The sequence below is a fragment of the Thalassophryne amazonica genome, chromosome 18 (genome assembly GCF_902500255.1).
Source record: "Thalassophryne amazonica chromosome 18, fThaAma1.1, whole genome shotgun sequence".
In the NCBI taxonomy this organism is placed as follows: domain Eukaryota; kingdom Metazoa; phylum Chordata; class Actinopteri; order Batrachoidiformes; family Batrachoididae; genus Thalassophryne; species Thalassophryne amazonica.
This window is the reverse complement of record NC_047120.1, coordinates 10,948,149-10,972,311: the sequence shown is the minus strand read 5'-3', so window position 1 is coordinate 10,972,311 and position 24,163 is coordinate 10,948,149. Positions and strand designations below refer to the sequence as shown.

At 46.0% G+C, this 24,163-nt stretch overlaps 1 protein-coding gene across 1 annotated transcript in view; it reads left to right on the top strand.

Annotated features, from left to right (window-relative positions):
• Positions 1 to 24,163, top strand: part of LOC117531560 (RING finger protein 17-like) — an 89,318-nt gene that overhangs the window by 38,890 nt on the left and 26,265 nt on the right. The window contains 5 exon segments of the mRNA XM_034194681.1: positions 7,339 to 7,427; positions 8,399 to 8,489; positions 11,492 to 11,544; positions 12,599 to 12,713; positions 12,821 to 12,979. Coding sequence (XP_034050572.1) covers positions 7,339 to 7,427; positions 8,399 to 8,489; positions 11,492 to 11,544; positions 12,599 to 12,713; positions 12,821 to 12,979 — 507 coding nt within the window.

The following is a 24,163-nucleotide window of genomic DNA, read 5'->3' as shown; positions in this document are numbered from 1 at the left end:
ATGATTAAGAGGTTGCTGTAACTTGTTTTATGTGGCCATTTTAAGTGCCTTGAATTACACCAAATCTCAATGTTTGAATGTCACCTTGCGTTGATATAATCCAGCTAATTGATCACCTTTTGCCTTAGTATGTAGGTTCACCTGCACTTCAATATATTTGCCGTGTGAAGTATCACTTATATTCATATCCGCACCAGAGTTATCAGTAATTCGAGTGATGTGTTTTTCTTTTTTATTGCAATGCACAAATGAGGATGTCTTGTCAGTAAACAACCCAAGAGTATAGTTGATGTAATAGGACTCTTTCGAGTCCCAGAGGAGGGACTGTAGAAGAATTTTTAGGTCCTTATTTGAACTATGATGAACTATCAAGTGCCCTGATCCGAACTGTATGTCCTCTGGTTGAACTAGCAGGTGTTCAACCCAAAAAAAAGGGCTCTATTAGTCATTCAGTCTGTCAGGGGCTTTCCAAGGCCTTTTAGGTGCTTTCCCGCAGGCCACGTGCGAGGGGCCTCGGGCCAGCTGCACCTGTGGCTGAGGCCACGTGCGGGGGGCCTCAGGCCAGCTGCACCTGTGGCTGAAGGTCTTTTAAAAAAATCAGTTGTAAATCCTTCACGTTTTAATGGGAGCGTTTGTCACATTGAAATAATGGCCTAACACCTGCTTAGGGTTCACTAGAGGACGCTTCCAATAGAAAACCATGTCTTGGGAATGAAATAAATAAAAAAGTCGAAGGAGGAGCGATGCCCGCGGGTCTCCAATAAATAGATGAGCGCGGTTGTCACATATTTAGTCTCTCTAGAGGACTCAGTTTGTCTAAGCTCTGTGTCGAAGGCTTAAATAAACTTAAAAACTCTGCATTTTATCTTGCTTAAGGCTGAATTATTCTAAAGTGTTGTGTCCTTTTCTAGCATATCACTTGCAATTAGTTTGTGTTATCTAAAAGACGACATCCCGAGAAGACTAAAGACGAACCACGACACTGCACTGGCACCGTGATCCTACTGAAGATAAGAGACTTCATGTTCAGATACTGTGTGTTGAGTTTTTAATAAAGAGACCCTGTTCTCCCATCAGAGGGCTCAGGGCTGCCTGAAGGGGGGGGGGGGGGGGGGGGGGGGGTCAATGCAAGAACTTGGCCAGTATCATGTACATCAAATGCCAGTTTCAATAAAATATCTTATTTCATCACACATAAAAAATATCACAAATAACACCTGACTTTGTGCATTTTTGTCCTTTCCTCATTTCCTCATTCATTGAATATATTTCATGTAATTCAGTTTAATTTGGGCATTAAACTAACTTTCTTCCAAAAAGGGGGTGGGCTTATACTTGGCCCTGGGTCCTTCGACAGGCATGTATTTTGCTGTGAACAACAAAATACAAGAGAAATTAAATCTGAACTCTGTGCACAGTCAGCTTGTGGCAAAATTTGAAGTGTAGATGTTGCATATAACACTGCATATTGTAATATATCCTTCAGCATAGAAATGTCAATATAACCATTTCTAAAACAGTAACATTCTCATAGCATATGCTTAGTTGCAGGAATCTGTATTCTCAACTAAGAAATTCCAAATCTGGTTATAGAAAAATGTACAAAACCTTTCAAGTAACTTCCAAGCAGTGTAACAGATCTTTCTCCATCACAACATAGCAAGATTATCTGTAAAGCACAGAAATTCCACTGCCCCACCCACAGCTATAGTTTTGCTAATTATCCACACTGCTCTGGTATATTTTCAATAAAGAAAACACCTGCATTGTATTTTAATTTTAGCTTAAACTGTAGCTGCATCAAAATGTTTGAGTAACCAGATACGTGTGCTTCTTGCACAGTACACAGCCAGACAGATTGAAATGATCTGTACACAGTCGTCATTGTCAGGTTGTCCACCGTATGTACATTCATTGCTTGAATTGGCTGGAAAGAACTGCTGACCATTTGAGCGAGGCTAACTGGACACATTTCCAACACCAGTTATCGCACTTGGCCAGTATAAAAAAAACATTTTTACTGTTGAGCAAAATCATATATTTTATAAAGTTTACCATTGATACCGCCTATCTCTAACTCCGCTTTAATTTTGAGTGTTTGCATTCAAGTAGGGTGAACTGGAGTTCATGAAAACCATTTACATTGCCCTCCAAAAGTACAGTGGGGAAAATAAGTATTTGACCCCCTGTCAGTTTTGCAGGTTTTCCCACCTACAAAGAATGGAGAGGTCTGTAATTTTTATTGTAGGTACACTTCAAATCAAATCAAATCAATTTTATTTATATAGCACCAAATCACAACAGACAGTTGCCCCAAGGCACTTTATATTGTAAGGCAAAAGCCATACAATAATTACGTAAAAACCCCAACGGTCAAAATGACCCCCTATGAGCAAGCACTTGGCGACAGTGGGAGGAAAAACTCCCTTTTAACAGGAAGAAACCTCCAGCAGAACCAGGCTCAGGGAGAGGCAGTCTTCTGCTGGGACTGGTTGGGGCTGAGGGGAGAGAATCAGGAAAAAGACATGCTGTGGAAGAGAGCAGAGGTCAATCACCAATGATTAAAGGAGACCTGCATTGAAAAAATGCAGTCAGATTTTTTTTAACAAAAATGACTTACATTTACACATGAGATCCTTCTGAATGTAGTAAAGTAAATCTGCAAGCCCAGATCTGTCATTCAACGGAGAAATCTTCATTTGAAAATGACAAATTTACAGCTAACATTTAGCCCTCCGCAAATTGTCCCTCTCATCATGGATGCTGCTGAGACGTCACGGACAAGACCCTCTCCCAGCATGCATTGCGCCAGCTGTAATTTGTGGATTTACGTCAGTTTGCATCTGCACCTTTTTCTTGTCTTATACGGAAGGATCTGCTGTTTTTAAAACTTCATATTGTCTTGCGGCACGTTTGGTGAGTACACATTTCTTTTATTTGTGCCTAAAAATAATTTTGGGGGACTTTTTCATACGCCCGTTTGATTGAGTGGTGTTGCAATGAAAATCTACTGTCTTTTGCCTCCGGTACCATCGCGGGATATGGAGGCGAGACCCGCAAAGAATCCCAGTCATTAAAAATATATAAACCTCTCTCAGCGTCCATGGAGTTCTGGGGCTCCGATTGCTGAGACGCGCGGTGCTGTGGATTTTGCCGCAAGAAGTCTGTCCTTGCAGCAACAGGTGTACCGGCCACTTCGCATTAAAACAGCGAGCGTAATCTCAGGACTTGTGCCAAGTGTGCTGCAGCTCCATTCAGTAGACAGAGAGGTGATGCCGGTGTTGTGCGCTGAATCTGGCACAACACCGGCTGCAAAGCAGACACGGGCGGTGTGAGTGGCCCGCGTCCACGGTTAATGAGCTCGTTAACGAGCCCGCAGGCTTAATAAGCACAGCGGAGGCAGAGAGCGGGAGAGGAAGAACGGCGCCCGCTGTCGATGTCGTTGCTGATCTGAGCACACAGATCTGTATCTCACATTCATTGCAGCTTACTTTTGGATGTTGAAACCAGGACGTGTATAAGTAACATTACTAACAGATAAAATCAATTTCAATGCGGGATCGGACTGAAGGCGGGAGCACGTCATCTTGTCCCTGACATCATGGAAATGATACGGCTGTACAAACTGTTTTCACAGAGGGCTAAATTTTAGCTGCAAATTTGTAATTTTTAAACAAAGATTTCTCCGCTGAATTACAAATTTGGACTTACAGATTTACTTTACTGCATTCACAAGGGTCTTATAAATACATATCAGCTATTTCTTTCTGAAATCTGACCACATTTATTTCAATGCAGGTCTACTTTAAAAGCAGAGTGGTGCATACAGAGCAAAAAGAGGTGAATAAAAAGAAACACTGGGTGCATCATGGGAAACCCCCCAGCAGTCTAAGTCTATAGCAGCATAACTAAGGGATGGTTCAGGGTCACCTGATCAGCTTAATCTTAAAAGTAGAGAGGGTGTCTGTCTCCCTAATCTGAATTGGGAGCTGGTTCCACAGGAGAGGAGCCTGAAAGCTGAAGGCTCTGCCTCCCATTCTACTCTTACAAACCCCAGGAACTACAAGTAAGCCTGCAGTCTGAGAGCGAAGCGCTGTATTGGGGTGATATGGTACTATGAGGTCCCTAAGATAAGATGGGACCTGATTATTCAAAACCTTATAAGTAAGAAGAATAATTTTAAATTCTATTCTGGAATTAACAGGGAGCCAATGAAGAGGGGACAGGACGACTGCACCGTATTGAAGGGAGGATGGACGGGGTCATGTATTGCGATATTTTGGCAAACAACCTCCTTCCCTCAGTAAGAGCATTGAAGATGGGTCATGGCTGGGTCTTCCAGCATGACAATGACCCCAAACACACAGCCAGGGCGACTAAGGAGGGGCTCCGTAAGAAACATTTCAAGCTCCTGGAGTGGCCTGGCCAGTCTCCAGACCTGAACTAAATAGAAAATCTTTGGAGGGAGCTGAAACTCCAAACCTGAAAGATTTGGAGAAGATCTGTATGGAGGAGTGGACCAAAATCCCTGTTGCAGTGTGTGAAACCTTGGTGAAAAACTACAGGAAACGTCTGACCTCTGTAATGGCAGACAAACGTTTCTGTACGAATTCTTAAGCTCTGTTTTTCTAGGGGATCAAATACTTATTTTATGCAATAAAATGCAAATTAATTATTTAAAAATCATACAAGTCTCAGAGTGATACTGAAAAACTAATTCATGCATTTATTTCCTCTAGGCTGGACTATTGTAATTCATTATTATCAGGTTGTCCTAAAAGTTCCCTGAAAAGCCTTCAGTTAATTCAAAATGCTGCAGCTAGAGTACTAACAGGGACCAGAAGGAGAGAGCATATCTCACCCATACTGGCCTCTCTTCATTGGCTTCCTGTTAATTCTAGAATAGAATTTAAAATTCTTCTTACTTATAAGGTTTTGAATAATCAGGTCCCATCTTATCTTAGGGACCTCATAGTACCATATCACCCCAATAGAGCGCTTCGCTCTCAGACTGCAGGCTTACTTGTAGTTCCTAGGGTTTGTAAGAGTAGAATGGGAGGCAGAGCCTTCAGCTTTCAGGCTCCTCTCCTGTGGAACCAGCTCCCAATTCAGATCAGGGAGACAGACACCCTCTCTACTTTTAAGATTAGGCTTAAAACTTTCCTTTTTGCTAAAGCTTATAGTTAGGGCTGGATCAGGTGACCCTGAACCATCCCTTAGTTATGCTGCTATAGACGTAGACTGCTGGGGGGTTCCCATGATGCACTGAGTGTTTCTTTCTCCTTTTGCTCTGTATGCACCACTCTGCATTTAATCATTAGTGATTGATCTCTGCTCCCCTCCACAGCATGGCTTTTTCCTGGTTCTCTCCCTCAGCCCCAACCAGTCCCAGCAGAAGACTGCCCCTCCCTGAGCCTGGTTCTGCTGGAGGTTTCTTCCTCTTAAAAGGGAGTTTTTCCTTCCCACTGTCGCCAAGTGCTTGCTCACAGGGCGTCGTTTTGACTGTTGGGGTTTTTATGTAATTATTTTATGGCCTTGCCTTACAATATAAAGTGCCTTGGGGCAACTGTTTGTTGTGATTTGGTGCTATATAAATAAAATTGATTGATTGATTGACAATGTGATTTACTGGATTTTTTTTTTTTTTTTAGATTCTGTCTCTCACAGTTGAAGTGTACCTACGATAAAAATTACAGACCTCTCCATTCTTTGTAGGTGGGAAAACCTGCAAAACTGACAGGGGGTCAAATACTTATTTTCCCCACTGTATTGGAACACTTGATATTTAACATGTTTTAATTAGTTTATGCCATTTCAAATACAAAAAAATTAAGATTTCTAAAATTATTTTCCTTCTGGCAAATTGTAGCTGAACTTTCAGGTCTTCTTTTTAAGAAAAACCTCCTCTCTATCTATAAAAAAATAATTTAAACTCTCTCTCTCTCTCTCTCTCTCTCTCTCTCTCTCTCTCTCTCTCTCTCTCTCTCTCTCTCTCTCTCTTTCTCTCTCTCACGCACTGTGTGTTTAGCTCCAGTTTAGAAAACAGTGCCCCTTGGTGTTGATTCGGTGTGCCTGCTCAGGACTTGTTTTATGTCCAGACATGTTCCACAGATTTCCACAGACTGAGTCATTTCTTTGCAACTCATAAAGAGCGCCACCAAATGGCACCAATCTCAGATGTTTTGTTGTGTACACTGAAGAAGAAGAAAATTCCAGATGACCGCCAGAGAGCGGTGCTTTAGCACCTGGATTATTCCATGCCTGTGTGCGCAGAGGTCGAGTCTTATACCAACAATGTTACGCCAGCAGGTGTGACCCGGGTGACGTCAGCAACAGTATATGAGCGCACATTATCCAGCATTCAGTACTTTTGGAATCTTTCACCTAGACTCCGAGTGACAACCAACTCTGGCAGTCATCCGGAATTCATAGAACCGTAGTTACATATGTAACTCTCTTTCTGTTTCATTCCTCCTGACCGCCAGAGGGCAGTGCTTTAGCACCTGGATTACCTCATACCAACAAGGTCACGTGCACTTACCAAACCTCAAATGTGCACTTACAAACCTCAGCTGCAGCTCAAGGGGGCTGATAATACAGCTGTCGCCACAGGGTGAGGAGCAGCTGCATTAACTCTGTAGAAGCGGGCAAACCATTCCCCCAGCCAAATTGCCTGGAGAGCTTCTGTTGTGCGGAGGATGCGAAAACGCAGCACTTTCACATACTGATTTAACTTCCTGAGGTCAAGCATAGGGCGAAAGCCACCATCCTTTTTTGGAACTACAAAAGAAGTAGAATAGCACCCCCTTAGGTGATCTGAACTGTGGACCTGCTCTATGACTCCTTTCTTCAGGAGCTCAAGAATCTCCTGTCTGAGAACAAGAGACCTCTCTTGGTCTGTAACAACTGTGACTTTACATCATTGAACTTGGGGGGGGGGGATTGAACTGAATATTGTAGCCCCTGACCAATGTGGAAATCACCCATGAATCCAAGACCAATTCCTGCCACCATGGGTGGCCGAAAGGTAGACTGCTGGGAGGGCTGACGCAGTAGACCCCGATTCCAGGGAGTACGTCCAATTAGCTGGGAGGAAGCCACCTGTGTGCTTAGGTTGGTGTCTGGGAGTGCACTGTAATTCGGCAAATTGCTGCCGAGACCCGTCATCCTGAACAGCATGCTCCAGGGTCTGCCAGGCCGAAAATCTGACCTGGGATAACAGGCAGAGTGTGTAGTGATCTCCTGCAACCCTCAGACAGAGGAGGTTGAGCCAACCACACCTGGTGCTGGGCTATGGTCAGAGTGGACATCAGTCTGCCATGCTCCCGTGACATGTAGGCGAAAGCCTGGAGCGAAGCATCACTCAGGTTCCATGTGTCAGTGTCAGCTCCATTATCCTGGAGAGACCTGGAAAGTGTAAGGGCAAGGTAAGGCAGGGAATTTCACAGACAACCAATTCGAGCTGCAGTGTCATAGCTCTTGGTAAGGAGGTCATCTTTGACCCTACATTGAGGTCGCAGGCAACGGGCCTCTGGCCAGGCAGCATCAGCCATACTGAGGTGCACCAATTGCACACAGCACCCTGAAATCCTGTGGCAGGATTTAGGGTCAGACCAGCACCTTTGCAGCCCTTCAGTATTTGGCAATGAGGGTGGGACCCTGAAAGCTGGCTTCCTAGAAGAGGCAGTCTCCATGGTAGGAGCATCCACCCCAAGCCGTAAGAAGGCCAACTGAATGGCCCGTGTAACAATGAACAGGCCAGACTCGGACGTCTAAGGAGCGTCACTGTCTAAAGTGTGGGAATTCGTAGTTGAAGGATAGGGGGAACGCTCCCTCTATCCTTGAGATCCAATCTGACCCGGCAGGTTCCCGCAAAATAATGACTCCGATGTCGCAATTGACATCTCATCATCATCAGGATGGCTGGCAGTGGGGGGGAGAAGTCAGCCCCTCCTCACTATAGTCAAAGGAAGGTGTCAACTGCTCTGTGAGAGGAGCAGCAGAAGATTCAGCAGGCTGCAGAGAAAAAAAAAGCAATAACTATCTGAGAAATTCAGAGGCCAGGTTGTCGACCTTAGCAAACAAGATCAAGTCATGAGCACATAGCTACTACTTTGGTCATATAGAGACCAGCTTGCATGTTGGCAGCAATTCCGGTACCCCATACTCCCCCAGCGCTCCCCCACAGGACACCTCGAGGGACCCAGATATATGTAGTTATCAGTGAAGTATTACTTTAAAATCTGGTCTAACATTCTGAGTTAAATTATTGGCAAGATGTACTTTGTGATACATTCTGAGACATGATGATCTCAAACGTGACAAGTCTCACAATAATTATCTTTAACATATCTCTCCTTCCTCACATTGGTTTATTCCATTTCTCTTGTTCCATCAGACCAGCAGGAGGCCTGTTAACCTGGACGGCCACAGCCTGTGACTTCATCTGCTACTACCTGATTGGAGCCTCTGCTGTAATGACCATCAAGGTCTGCCTTTGTTCATTTCCTCTGTGTTTTGTTCCACTCATCCCCTGAATGTTGCTTATTTATATTTTCCTACCCTTGATTCCTTCTCTTATCCTTTCTGTCTTTGTGTCAACACAGTTCATTAAGCTTTTGTCCTTTTTCAGTTTTTGGATGTCCCTATGAGCAACCAGTACCTGTTACTTTGCAGTGCACCAAGATGGGACAGTTAGTCAGCATTGCAGACTGCTTGGCCAGTGAAGGACTTGCCCTCAAGGAAAGGAAGCCACGGTATATCAGATAGACACGACCACCGGCTGCAGCTCCGTGGTGCTTTCACATTCTTTTCTCACGATTGTGGCACGTTAAATAAAGTCTTATTAACTCCTGGAAATAATGTATTCTGACTTTTTCCAGTGTAACAAATCCATCTTCGTGTTCAGGTAATGCGACATGGAGCCAAGCTTCTCCCCCCTGCGCGCAAGGTTGTTTTTTTCTCTCTCTCTCTCTCTCTCTCTCTCTCGCTGCGCGCAACTTATGCATCCATTCCTGTGTGCCAGATATGCAGCACAATGCAACTTTACACTAGCCTGCTGTGAAAGGGGCTACCACTTGGGTGGTCTGATTTTTCAAAACTTTTGATGTCAAGCTGAAGTCCACAGCGATAGATAGATTGATAGAGAGAGAGAGAGAGAGAGAGAGAGAGATGTCTTTTACTTGAACATGTAATCTTGGTGGCCATCTCTTCATTTTAGTGTGTGTTTTGCAGAGATGTTGTCAATGCAAAACCTGAGGAAACCACTGCAGAACCTCCAAGGAACAAACGCAAAGAACTGATGTCAACAATAATCCTTCCTCTCAACAGCCATCCTGTGCTGCCACGCCGGTACCCTCTCCAGTCGACACGGAGTCCATTCTTTCCTCTACTTCCACCCACCCAAAACCAGCTCCTCGCAGCATTTTGTCTGCTGAGATGGTAAATTTGTCAAATATATTTTAGTCCTTGTTTTGTTTGTTCAGATTTACACAAGGAACACAAATAATAAAGTTGCGTGTTTGCAGGTCAAGTAATGATCATCTTTATAAATAATATATCAATTATTTTATCTATTAATCATTCAGTGATTAATTTGCCAGTTGATCTATTGATTATTTTCTGCTAACTTGATTAACCTTAACTTACAATACCCATACTTTCTACCATAACATTGTCAACCTTATATTAAAGTATTTTCTCACTTTAAAAAATGTATTTTACAGACAAAAAATTCCCAGCATAAAAATATGTACAAATGAAGAGGCACTCATGAAAAACAATCTTAAACACACATTTACCTCAAGAAAAACACAGAATAAGAATGATGTGTTTAAATGGTAAATTGCATTTATTGCAAACTGCATTTATATAGCACATCAGATGCTCAAAGCGCTTTACAATTATGCTTCACATTCACCCATTCACACACACACACACACACACACACACACACACACACACACACACACACACACACACACACACACACACACACACACACACACACACACACACACACACACACACACACACACACACACACACACACACACACACACCGATGTCAGGGTGCTGCCATGCATGGAGCTCACTACACACCGGGAGCAACTTGGGGATTAAAGCCCTTGCCCAAGGGCCCTTAGTGACTCTCTGGTCAGGCTGGGGTTTGAACCGAGGATCCCCTGGTCTCAAGCCCAACGCTTTAACCACTAGACCATCACATCCCCAACTACCGATAGATGATGACTGGAGTGGAGACTACAGACACACAAAACATTCTCCAGCAAGGACAGACCTTTATCTAGACATGTTTTAACATGAAATCTATCAATAAATGAACAATGTCAGACTTTTCCTTAATACCATTCATCACTAAAATTGACTTTTTTTGCACTGTCGGTTGAAATAGGACAGAAGTTGTCTGTCAAAATCGTCCCTGCTAGACTTCAGTCTCAATCTGTTATTCACCTTTCTGCCACACTTTCCATGACTTTGTACAGCTGATCTCAAGTATTTAAACGGGGCTGGAAGGTAGAGACCTTCATCTCTGCACATCCAGCCACACTCCTCATTTGCACTCATGTACTCTGCCTTTCAACTGAATTTTCCGTTTAAGTACATACAGCTGTGCTCAAAAGTTTACATACCTGGGCAGAATTTTTGCTTTTTTGGCTATTTTTAAGAGAATATAAATGACAACACAAAATCTTTTTTCCACTCATGGTTAGTGGTTGGGTGAAACCATTTATTGTCAAACAACTGTGTTTCCTCTTTTTAAATAAAAATGACAAGAGAACTACCCAAATGACCCTGATCCAAAGTTTACATACCTCTGTTCTTAATACTGTGTATTGACTGACCCCTTTAACATCAATGACAGCTTGGAGTCTTTTATGGTAGTTGTGGACGAGGCTCTCTGATGGTAAAGCTGCCACTGAATATGTACCGGACTTCATTTAAGTTTAAGTTTTTAAACTTAAATAAAGTTTAAAGTTTTTATTGTCATTGCAGTTATACAGTGTACACCAGCACAACGAAATTGGGGCACGGCCCTCTCCTCAGTGCAACATACATTAAAAAACAAAACAAAACTGTATATTAATACTATATATTAATTAATATTATATAAAATTCTAATAATGCACTCGAAAAAAAAAATGTATTGCACGTGTGGTTGTAATTGCACCTGGCCCGTAATTGAGTGACATAATGTCAATGTCAGATATTTCTGTTTAACAGGGCGATGGCCCTGTTAAAGAAACTGTCCCTCAGTCTGTTTGTCCTTGCCCTCAGCATCCCGACCCATCTGCCTGAGGGCAGCAGCTGAAAGAGCCCGTGCCCTGGGTGTGTGTTATCTCCCAGAATGCTGCATGCTCTCCTGAGACAGCGGGTGCTGTATAGATCTTGTAGGGAGGGGAGGAGATGGCCAATAATCTTCTGCGTGGTGTTAATGACCCTCTGTAGTGCTTTCCTGTGTGCCATGGTGCAGCTGGAGAACCACACAGAGATGCAGTACGTCAGCACACTCTCAATGGAGCAGCGGTAAAAGACGGTCAGCAGCTCCTCCTTCAAGTTGACCCTCTTGAGGATCCTCAGGAAGTGGAGCCGCTGTTGAGCCTTCTTCACAACCGCCGAGGTGTTAGATCTCCATTGGGGGTCTGCATCTACCTGCACACCCAGGAACTTGAAACTGGGCACCCTCTCCACATACTCTCCATTTATGCAGATGGGCTGCAGATCATTCTTTCTCCTCCTGAAGTCCACAATCACCTCCTTTGTCTTGGAGGTGTTGAGGACCAAGTTGTTCTCTGAACCCCCACCCTGTACGCTGTCTTGTCTCCTCCCGAGATGAGTCCCACTAAGGTGGTATCATCCGCAAATTTAACGACGTTGTCTGGGTGGGTGCTAATGCAGTCGTAGGTGTACAGTGTGTAAAGCAGGGGACTCAGTACACAACCCTGTGGAGAGCCGATGTTGAGGCTGAGGGCTGTGGAGAGATGGTTACCGACTCTGACTCTCTGCACATGGTCAGAGAGGAAGTCCCTGATCCAGCAGCAGATGGTGTTAGGGAGCCCGATGTCCATGAGTTTAATTATCAGTCTGTCCGGGAGTATGGTGTTAAAGGCAGAGCTAAAGTCAACAAAGCATAGCGCCCCTGCTATTCCAGATGGAAGATGGTGGCATGGAGTGCTGTGCAGATGGCGTCCTCTGTCGATCTGTTAGCTCTGTATGCAAACTGATATTGATCGAATGTAGGTGGAAGACAGGACATGATGTGGCGTTGGACCAGTTTCTCAAAACACTTCATGACCACAGGTGTCAGAGCAACTGGTCTGTAATCATTTAGACTGCTGATGGTGGTCTTTTTAGGCAGTGGGACGATTGTGGCCGACTTCAGGCATGGTGGGATGACAGACTGAGACAATGATTCATTGAAGATCTTGGTAAAGACCCCAGCCAGTTGATCTGCACACTCCCTGAGGACCCTCCCGGTCACCCCATCTGGTCCAGCGGCCTTCCTGGGGTTCACTGCTCTCAGTGTGCACCTCACCTCATGTTCCTGCACTGAGAGGCTGATGCTGTTGTTGTTGTTCAGTGGTCGATCTGCGGCTGCCTCAGGTCTTTCCACCTCAAAGCGTGTGAAGAAGTGTTTCAGCTCCTCTGCTATCGCAGCGCCACCCTCCGCCATTACAGTGCTGGAATTAAAGTGGGTGAGGTGATGGAGTCCCTGCCATACCTGGCGCGTGTTGTTATTGCTGAAGTGGTCCTCAACCTTCATCTTGTATGTTGTTCTGGCCGCTCTGATGCCTCTCTTCAGGTCGGCTCTGGCTGTGCTGTACTGCAACCCACCCCCAGACCTGAAAGCGACATCACATTGCCTCAGCAGTACCTTGACCTCTTTAGTCATCCAGGGTTTCTGGTTAGCCTATATCCAGAAACGTTTGTCAACAGTGACATTGTCAAAACAAAAACTGATGTAAGAGAGCACAGATGTGGTGTACTCCTCCAGGTCCTGGTGTTCAAACACGCTCCAATCTGTGCCCTCGAAACAGTCCTGCAGCTGATGTAATGCCCCCTCTGGTCAAGTTTTTATAGTCCTTATGGTTGGGGGAGCTCTCCTCCTGAGGGGGGTGTATGCAGGAATCAACAGCCTGGACAAGTGATCTGACAGTCCCAGATGTGATAATGGTGTTGCTCTATAGCCTTTCTTTATGTTGCTATATACTTTGTCCAACGTTTTTACACCCCTAGTTGCACATTTAACATGCTGATGGAATCTATCAATCAATCAATCAACTTTTTTCTTATATAGCGCCAAATCACAACAAACAGTTGCCCCAAGGCGCTCCATATTGTAAGGCAAGGCCATACAATAATTATGAAAAACCCCAACGGTCAAAACGACCCCCTATGAGCAAGCACTTGGCCACAGTGGGAAGGAAAAACTCCCTTTTAACAGGAAGAAACCTCCAGCAGAACCAGGCTCAGGGAGGGGCAGTCTTCTGCTGAGACTGGTTGGGGCTGAGGGAAAGAACCAGGAAAAAGACATGCCGAGAAGGGGGGCAGAGATCGATCACTAATGATTAAATGCAGAGTGATGCATACGGAGCAAAAAGAGAAAGAAACAGTGCATCATGGGAACCCCCCCACAGTCTACGTCTAAAGCAACATAACCAAGGGATGGTCCAGGGTCACCCGATCCAGCCCTAACTATAAGCCTTAGCGAAAAGGAAAGTTTTAAGCCTAATCTTAAAAGTAGAGAGGGTATCTGTCTCCCTGATCTGAATTGGGAGCTGGTTCCACAGGAGAGGAGCCTGAAAGCTGAAGGCTCTGCCTCCCATTCTACTCTTACAAACCCTAGGAACTACAAGTAAGCCCGCAGTCTGAGAGCGAAGCGCTCTAATGGGGTAATATGATACTACGAGGTCCCTAAGATAAGATGGGACCTGATTATTCAAAACCTTATAAGTAAGAAGAAGAATTTTATCTAGGGAGTACTGACTTAAGTTCACCATGGTTAAAGTCCCCTGCTATGATGTGCACGGCTTCAGGGTAAGCACTCTGCTGGCTGCTAACCGCTCTGTGTAGCTCCTCCACGGCTAAGTTAGCATTAGCATCAGGTGGAATGTATATGGCTGTCACTATGACGACGGTAAACTCGCGAGGAAGATAAACGGGTCTGCATCGCACAGTCAAATATTCCAAGTCCGGGGAACAATGGCTGTCTACACAGTCTCTGCATTTCTGCACCAGCTGCTATTGGTATAGATGCACAGTTCCCCTCCTCTGCTCTTACCGCAGTCGCTGTTCCTATCATAGCGGTGAGCCGTGCGGTTGGCTAACTCAATAGCCGAGTCTGGTACAGATGATTGCAGCCAGGTGTCTGTTATTATTGTGACACAACAGTCCCGGAAACACTTGTTTGCCGCAGTCTGCAATCTCAGCTCATCGATCTTATTCACAATGGATCTGGCGTTGGATAGGAAGAGGCTGCGGAGCGGCGGCTTCAGTGGTTGTCTCTTAAGCCGTGCTAGCGGGCTGGCCCTGCAGCCTCGCTTTGGCTTCCTTTGTTTACGCCTCCTCTTGGGCTTGCCGCCTGGTAGGACCACCCATGGAGACCCCGGAGTCCTGGCTATGTCCTCCGGTATGTCGTGAAAGCGTTGGTAGTCCGACGTGATCGAGATTGTCATTCCACAGCGGAATCCCAGACTCAGCAGATCCTGGCGACTGAATGTAGGCTTCGTCCAGCAACACACATGCAAACATACTAAATAAAACACGAAGAGTGGAGAGCCGTGAGCCGCTGCGTCTATGCGTGCTGCCATCTTGACCATCATCATTTACATTTACATTTATTTCATTTACATCAATTACAAAGAAATACAAACAATTTGGCACTCTATGGTAAATCTGCATGGAGTAGACAGTTTTCAAAAACTGAGTGACTGTGCAAGAAGGAGAAGAGTGAGGAAAGCCACCAAGACACCCAGACAACCCAGAAGAAGTTATAGGCTTATGTGGCTGTGATTTGGAGAAATTATGCACAGTGCAAGCCTTGCATTTTGTATCACCAATTATCCATCTTCATGATGAAGTGGTATAGAGGAGGATTTTCTTGAAAAGAAGACCTGAATGTTTAGCTACAAATTGCCAGAAGGTACACCTGAGATGCAAGCCTGGATTTGATCTGTTTTGGTGAAAGAAAATCCTTTTCTGCTCTACTCCACTATGAAGCTAAGAGAAATACAAAATGCGATACAAAATGCAAAGGGAGCAGAGACAATAAGATATGGGTGTGTGCACACCCAGTAACAACAACGGTGGGAATTCCACCTCCACCTCTAACACACACTCGTGCAGCTCCTGTCTACCCACTTATCTGGTAGAGGTGTGAAGCGAAGCCATCGCTGATCACACCAAACGCCGGTCTCTCAGATAAGGAACACCACAGGTAAGCGGCTGCAAAAAACAGTTCAGACTGACACAGTTTACTTTAAGGCTGAGAATAGTACCTGAACGGTTTGACGATATCTCGGCAATGAGGTGGAGATGACGTCCGGGTTTTATGGAGTGAGATGATGAAGCATGAATGGGTGACAGCTGTCAAGAGATAATGAGTGACAGCTGTCACCCCCGGCTGTGTCCGTGGCGGCAGCGCCCTCTCGTGCCTGAAGCCCGCACTTCAGGCAGGGCGCCCTCTGGTGGTGGGCCAGCAGTACCTCCTCTGCTGGCGGCCCACACAACAGGACCCCCCCCTCAATGGGCGCCTCCTGGCGCCCGACCAGGTTTATCTGGGTGTCGACGGTAGAAATCGGCCAGGAGGGCCGGATCCAGGATGAAGCTCCTCTTCACCCAGGAGCGTTCTTCGGGTCCATACCCCTCCCAGTCCACCAGATATTGGAACCCCCGGCCCATTCGACGGACTTCCAGGAGCCGGCGCACTGTCCAGGCCGGCTCCCCGTCAATGATCCGGGCAGGAGGCGGCGCCGGACCGGGAGCACAGAGGGGTGAGGTGTGGTGTGGTTGATCCTGGAGATGTGGAATACCAGGTGGATCCGCAGTGAAGCTCCAACTCCCAGCTTCACTGCGGCAGGGCTGAGGACCTTGAGGATTCTGAAGGGTCCGATGAACCTGTCCATCAGTTTCGGTGATTCCACCTGAAGCGGGATGTCCTTCGTCGATAGCCACACCTCCTGTCTGGGCTGGTATGCAGGGGCCGGGGACCGCCGGCGGTCTGCATGGGTCTTGGCCCTCTTCCGGGCCTTCAACAAGGCAGAACGGGCGGTGCGCCACACCCGACGGCACCTCCGAAGGTGGGCCCGGACCGAGGGCACACCAACCTCTTCCTTAACCACGGGAAATAATGGGGGCTGGTACCCCAAACACACCTCAAACGGGGAGAGGCCGGTGGCAGAAGACACCTGGCTGTTATGTGCATACTTGATCCAGGCCAGGTGGTTGCTCCAGGCCGTCGGGTGCGTGGATGTCACACAGCGGAGGGTCTGTTTCAACTCCTGGTTGGCCCGTTCTGCCTGTCCGTTCGTCTGTGGGTGGTACCCGGACGAGAGGCTCACGGTGGCCCCCAGTTCCCTGCAGAAACTCCTCCAGACTTGAGAGGAAAACTGGGGACCACGATCCGAGACAACGTCAGTAGGTATCCCATACAGACGGACGACATGGTGGACCAGGAGGTCGGTTCCCTAACAACCGCTGCAGGACCTGACGTACATGCTGGACATGAGTCTCAGGATCCGGAGAAAAGATGAGAATATCGTCCAGATATACGAAGACGAATCCGTGCAGGAAGTCCCGCAAGACGTCGTTAACCAAGGCTTGGAACATCGCGGGGGCGTTGGTGAGGCCAACGGCATGACCAGGTACTCAAAGTGACCTAACGGGGTGTTAAATGTCGTCTTCCACTCGTCTCCTTTCCGGATCCGAACCAGGTGATACGCATTCCTAAGATCCAGCTTAGTAAAGATTTTGGCTCCATGCAGGGGGGTGAACACGGAATCTAACGACGGCAACGGGTATCGGTTGCGAACCGTAATCTCGTTCAGCCCCCTGTAATCAATGCATGGACGGAGTCCACCATCTTTCTTGCCCACAAAAAAGAAACCTGCACCCACCGGGGAGGTGGAGTGCCGGATCAGCCCGGCAGCTAATAAGTCCTGGATGTAGGTCTCCATTGATTCGCGCTCAGGTCGTGAGAGGTTGTACAGCCTGCTGGACGGGAACTCAACGCCTGGAATCAGATCAATGGCACAATCGTACGGATGGTGCGGAGGAAGGGCGAGTGCCAGATCCTTGCTGAAGATGTCAGTAAGATTGTGGTACTCAACCGGCACCGCCGTCAGATTGGGAGGGACTTTGACCTCCTCCTTAGCATGTAAACCGGGAGGAACCGAGGATCCTAAACACACCCGATGGCAGGTTTCGCTCCACTGAACCACCACCCCAGACGGCCAATCAATCCGGGGATTGTGTTTCAACATCCATGGGAAGCCCAAAATCACGCGGGAGGTAGAAGGAGTCACAAAAAACTCGATCTCCTCCCGATGATTTCCAGACACCACCAGAGTTACAGGTTGTGTCTTGTGCGTGATTAAAGGGAGAAGGGTGCCATCTAGTGCCCGCACCTGCAATGGTGAAGGGAGCGCCACCAGAGGGAGCCCTACCTCCCTTGCCCATCTGCTGTCCAGCAGATTCCCTTCTGACCCCGTGTCCACCAGTGCTGGGGCTTGAAGGGTTAAATCCCCGCTTAGGATTGTAACTGGGAGTCGTGTGGAAATATGTGTATGTCCCACGTGAATGTCTTGGCCCACCCTTAGCCCAGTTTCTAGGGGCGGGCGTTGGTGTTTAACCGCTTGGGGCAGTCTCTCTGCATGTGCTCATTTGAACCGCAGACAAAACACTCCCTGCGGGCCAGCTTCCGCTGTCTGATAGGTGGTCTAAATGTGGCCCTGCTCGTGTCCATAGCTTTGTCAGCAGGGGGAGCTGTAGCCACATGGAGCGTTGAGGCTGTGGAGCGTGGGGAGGGCGGAACCTTTTCGAACCTGGAAGGGAGAGGGACGGCGCGTGCCCGGCCACGTCCTTCGTCTCGCTCCCAACGGCGTTCCTCCAACCGATTGTCTAACGGTATAACGAGATCGATAAGCCCATCTAAATCCCGCGGTTCTTCCTTAGCTAGCAGGTGCTCCTTCAGGACCGACGACAGTCCGTTTATGAAGGCGGCGCGGAGCGCAACGTTATTCCAGCCGGACCTCGCAGCCGCGATGCGGAAGTCGACTGCATATTCGGCAGCGCTCCGGCGCCCCTGTCGCATTGACAGCAGCACTGTTGAAGCGGTCTCTCCTCTGTTAGGGTGATCAAACACTGTTCTGAACTCCCTCACAAACCCAGTATAAGAGGTAAGGAGCCTTGAGTTTTGCTCCCAAAGCGCTGTAGCCCAAGCGCGTGCCTCACCACGAAGCAAGTTAATAACATAAGCCACCTTGCTGGCATCAGACGCGTACATCACAGGTCGTTGTGCAAAGACGAGCGAACACTGCATCAGAAAGTCCGCGCACGTCTCCACACAACCCCCGTACGGCTCTGGGGAACTTATGTATGCTTCAGGGGATGGTGGGGGGGTTCGTTGAACGACCAGTGGAACGTTAATATCCGGCACCGGGTCGGCAGGAGGAGGAGTTGCAGCAGCGCTCTGATCGCGCGCTTCCACCTGTGCGGTGAGAGCCTCCATCCTGCGATTAAGGATGACGTTTTGCTCGGTCATCAAATCCAGCTGAGCGGTAAAGGCGGTGAGGATTTGCTGCAACTCACCGAGCACGCCTCCTGCAGACGCCTGTGCACCCTGCTCTTCCATTGGCTGTCCAACAGATGGCTGACGCCCCTCGGGATCCATGACGATGGCCGAGATATCCTGTTGTGAAAGTATAGTGACACGGACCGGGGGGCGTAAATGAACGGACAATGAAAGAGTTGAATATGAACACTTTACTGTTGTGAATGAGCACAACACAGAGGAATGTGAAATTTTGCAGACAGTCAATCACAAGGGTGACGTGTGGGCAGGCTCGAGGATAGAAGACGTCTGTCCTGAGATGAACCGGAACCACACGATTTCCTCCGCCACCGAACCCGGAGAATACTGGAGCCGCCAAGTCCCGAGTCCCCAGGTGGCCACCGTCTTCGAAGGTCAGATCTGGTACTGCTGGCAGGGAGCAGAGACAATAAGATATGGGTGTGTGCACACCCAGTAACAACAACGGTGGGAATTCCACCTCCACCTCTAACACACACTTGTGTAGCTCCTGTCTACCCACTTATCTGGTAGAGGTGTGAAGCGAAGCCGTCGCTGATCACACCAAACGCCGGTCTCTCAGATAAGGAACACCACAGGTAAGCGGCTGCAAAAAAGAGTTCAGACTGACACACAGTTTACTTTAAGGCTGAGAATAGTACCTGAACGGTTCGACGATATCTCGGCAATGAGGTGGAGATGACGTCCGGGTTTTATGGAGTGAGATGATGAAGCATGAATGGGTGACAGCTGTCAAGAGATAATGAGTGACAGCTGTCACCCCCGGCTGTGTCCGTGGCGGCAGTGCCCTCTCGTGCCTGAAGCCCGCACTTCAGGCAGGGCGCCCTCTGGTGGTGGGCCAGCAGTACCTCCTCTTCTGGCGGCCCACACAACAATTGGGACAGGAAAAAAATTCTCCAACACAGATTACTGAAACTTTAGAGGTGCCACATCAACTATTTGGCACATATTGACAAAGGATGCCGTGGTGAGCGATGCAACACCAAAAGAACTGGACAGCCACAGAAGACAACTAGCACGGATTATATCAAACTCATTTCATGCTGAAGAAAATCCCCTTCACAACATCAAGACAAATCATCATCACTGCCCAACTCTGTAATCGTGACTGTAAATGGAAAGTATTGCAGTGAAGTTAACAATAATTTACTTCATTGAAAGATACAACACAGTTTTAGCATTTTGCACAGCATTATATTAAAGCTGTAAACTCTGGCTCTGATGGAAGCTTAAAACGTTAACATTTTCTGCTGTCGCATTATAATGATAAATGTGGTTTCTGCGCTCACAGCCAGAAATGGTGGAAATTTTGTCAGCATGTCATTGAAACAGCAGAGCATCAGGTTTACCATCTACCACTTACTGCAAACATTAATGCAGCATTAAGACGCGTTTACAGGAAGAACAGGGGGGAAAAATCACCTTCAAGGCTTCATCGCCTCTTATTCTCAAAGTCAGAACACGTTTTGTAACAAGGAATGACAACATTACAAAGTGGTAAATGTTTTTGCAGTCAGACTTTTTTTAATGTGTTGCAGACCTTAAATGCAGTAAAGTAAGTCCCTTCAGCTGCTCTGTTTTCACTCAGGATCACCACAGCAGATCCAAGTAGACCACACAGCTCCTACTTTGGTCTGCATGTTGATTTGTCACAGGTTTTATGCCATATGCCCTTCCCGATACAGCGCCACATGACATAAAAAAATGTGACAGGAGTGGGGTTTGAACTGGGAACCTTCCGCACTGAAACTAAGTGCACTAACTACTTGGCCACCACGCCTGCACACAGGTGTTAAATGCAGGATTTGGTATATATTTACAAATGAAATGAAGTTGACCACCCAAAACATGAAAGATTTTTGGTTCATACTGCCTGCAGTGAAAAAGTAAATGTAAGAATCACTGCAGTTTCTATTTATTTAAGAATTTATTTATTTGAATTTTACATACTGTCCCAACTTTTTCTGATTTGTGGTTGTACCGTTTCATCTCCGTTTCCTCCATCACCATGTCCAGTGCAATCCCTCCAGTCACCAGTCTTTTGTACTTGGGTACACGCTCTACCACCTCATATGGCTCACTCCACAAATCTTCTTTGTCCTCCATGTTACACCCCACTTGCAGGGCATATGCACTGATGACATTCATAATCATTGCATCCATGCCTAGCTTCACACTCCAATACACTTGCAGCTTCTCTTCTCATCCACATTGTGATACAACACTTTGTACTCACCTGTGATTCTCCTGGCATTCTTCTGCACCCAGCATGTCTCCATCCTACAATACTTGATCAGACACTGATGTTTAAGGAAAACACAAATGGAAAGCAGAAAAGTGTGTGAGATTTTGCTGAACCCTGTTAGAAAATATGCAAACAGTGTGTGCATGTGTGTGTGTGTGTGTGTGTGTGTGTGTGTGTGTGTGTGTGTGTGTGTGTGTGTGTGTGTGTGTGTGTGTGTGTGTGTGTGTGTGTGTGTGTGTGTGTGTGTGTGTGTGTGTGTGTGTGTGTGTGCATCTAGGTCAAGACAAAGTTGTACCAACCCCCAGAGCTGCCCTGTCTCAGTCATATCCAGATGACTGTTACTGCTGTTGGAAACAATGGCCTCATTTACACCAGGACACAGCATACAGGTGCTTATTTTCATTTTGATGATTATTCCTTTTTACCACTTGGCACAAAGTTATTCTGCAGTGTCCACACCTTCTTCTGTCACTTAATTTGAAGTAAGAAATTGAAATCAGAATGAATAGCCATAAATATTGTTGATGATCATTAGGCCGTTATACTGACTGAACCACTTCTTCTTGGTACAAGTCCTTGTTATAGGTTGGTAATACCATATTATCTTATTGTTTGAGTTGGACCCATTTGACCAGAGTTACGCCTGTTGATTAACAAATCTAGACACGTTATTACACATAATTTATGGACATCTATGGTTTGGTTTCTTTGTATGTGGGAATTACTTGGGTTGTTACCAACATCTGGTGAAAACTTTCTGCAAATAGCACTGTTACAAATATATTTATTGATACTAATGGTGACGTGTTTAATACTTATTTCACCTGCTGTACATAAGTAAACAACTGCAGATTGTACAGTCTACCAGCAGCAGGAAGGAAGGACTTAAGATGCCCCTCATTCTGACACTTCGGGTAAAACGCTTTCCTCCTCATACTCAGCACCTGCACTGAGTCCAGGGGGCACCCCAGGACTGAACTGGCCTTTCTGACCTGTTTGTCCAGCCTCCTTTAGACATAAAGAGTTTGTTGCTCTATAAAAAAGCCCTTCGTAAAGCTAGGACATCTTTCTACTCATCACTAATTGAAGAAAATAAGAATAACCCCAGGTTTCTTTTCAGCACTGTAGCCAGGCTGACAAAGAGTCAGAGCTCTATTGAGCTGAGTATTCCATTAACTTTAACTAGTAATGACTTCATGACTTTCTTTGCTAACAAAATTTTGACTATTAGAGAAAAAATTACTCATAACCATCCCAAAGATGTATCGTTATCTTTGGCTGCTTTCAGTGATGCCGGTATTTGGTTAGACTCTTTCTCTCCGATTGTTCTGTCTGAGTTATTTTCATTAGTTACTTCATCCAAACCATCAACATGTTTATTAGACCCCATTCCTGCCAGGCTGCTCAAGGAAGCCCTACCATTATTTAATGCTTCGATCTTAAATATGATCAATCTATCTTTGTTAGTTGGTTATGTACCACAGGCCTTTAAGGTGGCAGTAATTAAACCATTGCTTAAAAAGCCATCACTTGACCCAGCTATCTTAGCTAATTATAGGCCAATCTCCAACCTTCCTTTTCTCTCAAAGATTCTTGAGAGGGTAGTTGTAAAACAGCTAACTGATCACCTGCAGAGGAATGGTCTATTTGAAGAGTTTCAGTCAGGTTTTAGAATTCATCATAGTACAGAAACAGCATTAGTGAAGGTTACAAATGATCTTCTTATGGCTTCGGACAGTGGACTTATCTCTGTGCTTGTTCTGTTGGACCTCAGTGCTGCTTTTGATACTGTTGACCATAAAATTTTATTACAGAGATTAGAGCATGTCATAGGTATTAAAGGCACTGCGCTGCGGTGGTTTGAATCATATTTGTCTAATAGATTACAGTTTGTTCATGTAAATGGGGAATCTTCTTCACAGACTAAAGTTAATTATGGAGTTCCACAAGGTTCTGTGCTAGGACCAATTTTATTCACTTTATACATGCTTCCCTTAGGCAGTATTATTAGACGGTATTGCTTAAATTTTCATTGTTACGCAGATGATACCCAGCTTTATCTATCCATGAAGCCAGAGGATACACACCAATTAGCTAAACTGCAGGATTGTCTTACAGACATAAAGACATGGACGACCTCTAATTTCCTGCTTTTAAACTCAGATAAAACTGAAGTTATTGTACTTGGCCCCACAAATCTTAGAAACATGGTGTCTAACCAGATCGTTACTCTGGATGGCATTTCCCTGATCTCTAGTAATACTGTGAGAAATCTTGGAGTCATTTTTGATCAGGATATGTCATTCAAAGCGCATATTAAACAAATATGTAGGACTGCCTTTTTGCATTTACGCAATATCTCTAAAATCAGAAAGGTCTTGTCTCAGAGTGATGCTGAAAAACTAATTCATGCATTTATTTCCTCTAGGCTGGACTATTGTAATTCATTATTATCAGGTTGTCCTAAAAGTTCCCTAAAAAGCCTTCAGTTGGTTCAGAATGCTGCAGCTAGAGTACTGACGGGGACTAGCAGGAAAGAGCATATCTCACCCGTGTTGGCCTCTCTTCATTGGCTTCCTGTTAATTCTAGAATAGAATTTAAAATTCTTCTTCTTACTTATAAGGTTTTGAATAATCAGGTCCCATCTTATCTTAGGGACCTCGTAGTACCATATTACCCCATTAGAGCGCTTCGCTCTCAGACTGCGGGATTACTTGTAGTTCCTAGGGTTTGTAAGAGTAGAATGGGAGGCAGAGCCTTCAGCTTTCAGGCTCCTCTCCTGTGGAACCAGCTCCCAATTCAGATCAGGGAGACAGATACCCTCTCTACTTTTAAGATTAGGCTTAAAACTTTCCTTTTCGCTAAGGCTTATAGTTAGGGCTGGATCGGGTGACCCTGGACCATCCCTTGGTTATGCTGCTTTAGACGTAGATTGTGGGGGGGTTCCCATGATGCACTGTTTCTTTCTCTTTTTGCTCCGTATGCATCACTCTGCATTTAATCATTAGTGATCGATCTCTGCCCCCCTTCACGGCATGTCTTTTTCCTGTTTTTTTCCCTCAGCCCCAACCAGTCTCAGCAGAAGACTGCC